General features: G+C 37.5%; 1 protein-coding gene across 1 annotated transcript in view; it reads left to right on the top strand.

The window, feature by feature from the left end:
* The first annotated feature begins 61 nt into the window (after positions 1-61).
* Positions 62-3,944, top strand: part of GANC (glucosidase alpha, neutral C) — a 21,800-nt gene continuing 17,917 nt past the window's right edge. Inside the window, exons 1-6 of the mRNA XM_005419531.2 lie at positions 62-144; positions 936-998; positions 2,194-2,302; positions 2,832-2,959; positions 3,482-3,664; positions 3,908-3,944. The exon at positions 3,908-3,944 is cut by the window's right edge and continues 4 nt beyond it. Of these exons, the coding sequence (XP_005419588.2) occupies positions 62-144; positions 936-998; positions 2,194-2,302; positions 2,832-2,959; positions 3,482-3,664; positions 3,908-3,944 (603 nt within the window). The remainder of the gene's footprint in view (positions 145-935; positions 999-2,193; positions 2,303-2,831; positions 2,960-3,481; positions 3,665-3,907) is intronic.

The following is a 3,944-nucleotide window of genomic DNA, read 5'->3' as shown; positions in this document are numbered from 1 at the left end:
CTCGCAGCCCTGCCCGGGCACAGCCTTCCCGCGGCGAAGCGGGGCAGCGAGCGGATCCACAATGCCAGGGGTAGTTCGGGCTGCTCCGCCTTCAATGCGCCAACAGAGGCACACGAACTTGGAGCAAAACCCGAAAGGACATACGTGCCTTCAGTCAAAAATGGAAAGGGCTGAGTGATCTAAATATACGGTCACTGTGAGATCTCAAATAATAATCGAGGACTTATAATTGTGACTGAGCCTCAGTGGGTGCCGTCTGCATTTCCTATATTGTATGTATGTAATTAATAAGTATTCCATAAGCATCAGTGCTTTATCTGCCAGAACTAATACCCTATTCCCTTCCATCTGTGTTTGACCCCAGCATAATCTGGGAAATACTTTTATGATAGATACTACTGGCAGCCCATTTTCTTTCAGGCAAGTAAAAAATTTCCTGTTATCTAATAAATCTAAAAGTTACTTCAGGCCTGAGATAACGTAGAGCTGTCAGCAAGACCATTGGAAGCCTCCCTCCTTTGTCGGTCCCACTGAAGGTGCAGTATTTCTTCTTTTTTACCAGTCCTCCCCATTTCTCCATTCTTATTACTGGAAAATAATAATTAACCATAATGACTGCAGAGGGAGGTCTGGCTTCAAAATGCAAATTCATAAGAATTCAGCTATGCTGAAATCCATCTCTGTTACTCATAGATTCAATCATTTCTCAAAATTTCAGGGTTTAAAAATAAATGGTTCAGCATGAAACTAAATGTATAAGAAACTCTTCCCATATCTAAAGACAGTAGTTCAAGGTCCATCACATTTTATGTTGGACCAAAGTTTTCTGCACTGTTTTTAATCCTGACCACTCTTGAAAAGGACCCCCATCATTTGGTCATTCAGCAGGTGTGTGATGGACACATCTAAACACTTCCTTTATCTGTTCTTTCCAGTGTCCAAGATGAGGCTGTGGACAAAAGCAACTTTAAGAAATGCAACCAGATTGCTTTTTACAGGTATGGAGAATTGTAGTGTAGTTATGCATTGGCTTTTAATCACAGCAAGTCTGCTACTTTAAGGATTTATCTTCCAAAGGTGAGCATTTCACTTGCCTATCAGCAAGCAATAATCAGCGGACTTTAAAACGTGTGGTCTTACACCCAGAATGTCTTCTGTTAAAGTTCAAAAGGATCAGTCCTCTCATCTGACAAAGCCCCAGCAATATTTTAAGTGCACTCAGATGCAGGTTGTTCTCTTGACATGGATGTTTCTTCAATATCTGCAGTTCAAAGCAGCAGAACACTCAGTAGAAATCATTTGTCTGTGACAATAGCTGACTGCGTGATTACAGTTCTGTTGAGCAAGTACCTTGGCCAGAATTCAGTGTCAAATCTAAATTCAAGCTCACTAGTCCCTTAAAGTTAACCTTATGCTAAGTCATATTTCTCATCCCATTTCTAACTGTGCTCTCGACCTTTTTCTTCCCTCCATTGTGTTCTTCCCTGTGCTAACTGACTGAAAGAAATGATTGCCTATTGTTACACCAATTAGTTGCTGACATATTTGGTTTATTAATTAAGAAGTTTGTCTTTAAGGTAGCGTCCAAGACACTTATCTTCAAATACTTCATAAAACCTGGACTTGGCATGGAGAATTCTACAAACAGTTGAAAGAGCCTTTGTTTCAGGATCTCTGACCTAAAAACATTATCAGGGCCAAAAGCTGTAGTCAAAACTCTGTAGTCATCAAATTTATTGAGAAACAATTTGCTTGGTGCATATTTGAAGGTAACAAATTAAAAACACAGGGTTTCATCACCCCAGATTGTAGAAGGTGCTCATTGGAAGTTACAGGGATATATGGCAGAAAATGAAAAACAGATTATTCAACTGAAATTTCAGGGATAAATGAAAGAATGATAATGTAATTGTACAGCTAAGAACTGGGCACTTGAGACTATTATTGTTATAAAAAACCATATAGAGTGGTGATGGGTGAACTCTTGAACCCCTCTAACATCTTATTTGTAAGCATTTCGGTGTGCTCAGAACTATATTCCTTCTTTTTCCTCTTGACTTAAAGTGCTAATAATTGTATTTGAAAAAGCTCAATAAAAAATGATTAAGTAAACATTTCTAACAATATGATGTCCCTCTGTATGATATAAGCTACAAGAGCTGGGAGACCAAAAATAATTTTCTGTCTTGACAGGCGTCAGAAACTTCTACGTCCTGGAAAATCCTTGTATCGAGTTTTGTTGGATTCAGTCACATTAAGTGATGAGAATGTTAAATTCCAAATCATTCATGAGGGGAATAAGGTGAGCTACCATAGAGCTTAAGAGGGTGCTTACAGAAAGAGCAGTGAATATTGTCAACACGACTAATAATATTTACAGGTTTTGAGATTCTTCAGTGATAGATATGTGAGAGATAATGCAAACTATCAACCTAAATATGTTCTTACTAATCAGCATTTAACTTTTAAAAAATTAATGGCTGTATGAAAAAAGAGAGTTCTGAATAGAACACTTTTGTCCTGAAAAATATTTTTAATTTAGAGTTTTCTCCACTATTTCAAAATAATAAGTTCTTTTTTTGTAATGCTAGATATCAGATGCTTGAAGATAAAGAGTTCACTTAAAAGGCGTTGCTTCTTCAAAAGGGTGAAGTAGAGTTAACTGGTGTAAATTCATATGGAAGATTAATTTTGCTCTCAACAATGCTAAAGAACAATCATTCAGAAAGCAGGCATGTTTTGGTTTTTTCCAGACAGTAAGTGTTTGGTAATGCTGTGTTAAAAAGAGGTATTTTTTATCCTTATGAGTTTATCTGTTTGTTTGCTCACAGGTTCTTCTACAAGTAGAAATTTATGAAATAGAAGGCAATATTTTCAGGCTTAAAATTGATGAGGCATCTCCTCTCAGACCAAGATACAAAGTTCCTGATGTTCTTATAAAGGAACCTACCACCCAGAGGTAAGTGATGGGTGATTTAAGTGTTGATGATTTAGCACCTCAATATCTTATACAGCTTTCTCCTTTTTATTACAGTACTGTTGTCCCTCTACAATATAAAGTTCCTACAGGAAGAGAAGACAAAAATGCGTGTGGTTTATTTAAATGCGTGTGGTTATTTAAAAACTATTTAAAAAATAGAAAAGGTTTTATCATACATATAAGAAAGCCTGTTTGACCCAATCAGAAAATAGCCTACTTGTTACAATGCAAAGTTTTTACCTAAGGCATTACCTCTTAATGTGAAAGGAATGCAAGTTGTGGATAGTTTTCATGGCAGTTCTGTCGCCACTTTTTGCACTATGCAGTGAACCCTGAGCACAGCATGTATTTCTGGCCTTCTTTGGCTCAACATTAGCCTTGAGGTTTGCGTAATGTATGCAGATATTCTTAGCCCATCTTTTGTATCTATTGTTATTTATTTACCGTGGATTTCATGTGCTGCTGATTGATATAAAGCTGTTGTTGCTTTTCATTTGCCAGACTGCTCATATCCCACAAGGAGGCAGGTATTTTGGTACTGTCAAGTGTTAATGAGGACTACAAACTTCGAGTCACAGCAAACCCCTTCCAAGTTGAGCTGCAGTCCAAGGGTGAGACTGTTATGAGTGTGAATTCCAATGGTTTGTTGTATTTTGAGCACCTACAACCACCTCCCAGTGACAGGTACAGCATTTGTCTATCACATCCTCGTATATACTGGTGTGCTGTAGCTGAAAATAAAGTATGGAATTGCAATTTCTGAAAGCTCTTATGCACTGAAACATTACTTCTCTTTTACTTCATTAGTACAGTAAATACGAGGGGAAGTTTTAACAAACAAATTCTAGATCAATTAGCTGCAGACTGCTTTAGTCCCTTGCAGTAGCCATTAACAGCTGTTTATTTCTGTGTATTTGTTTCCATTAGAAAACCTACAGCACAAAATGAGGAGGCAGCAAGTGAT

Source organism: Geospiza fortis, unplaced genomic scaffold, assembly GCF_000277835.1.
Source record: "Geospiza fortis unplaced genomic scaffold, GeoFor_1.0 scaffold66, whole genome shotgun sequence".
Taxonomy (NCBI): domain Eukaryota; kingdom Metazoa; phylum Chordata; class Aves; order Passeriformes; family Thraupidae; genus Geospiza; species Geospiza fortis.
This window is presented reverse-complemented; position numbering and strand designations above follow the sequence as displayed.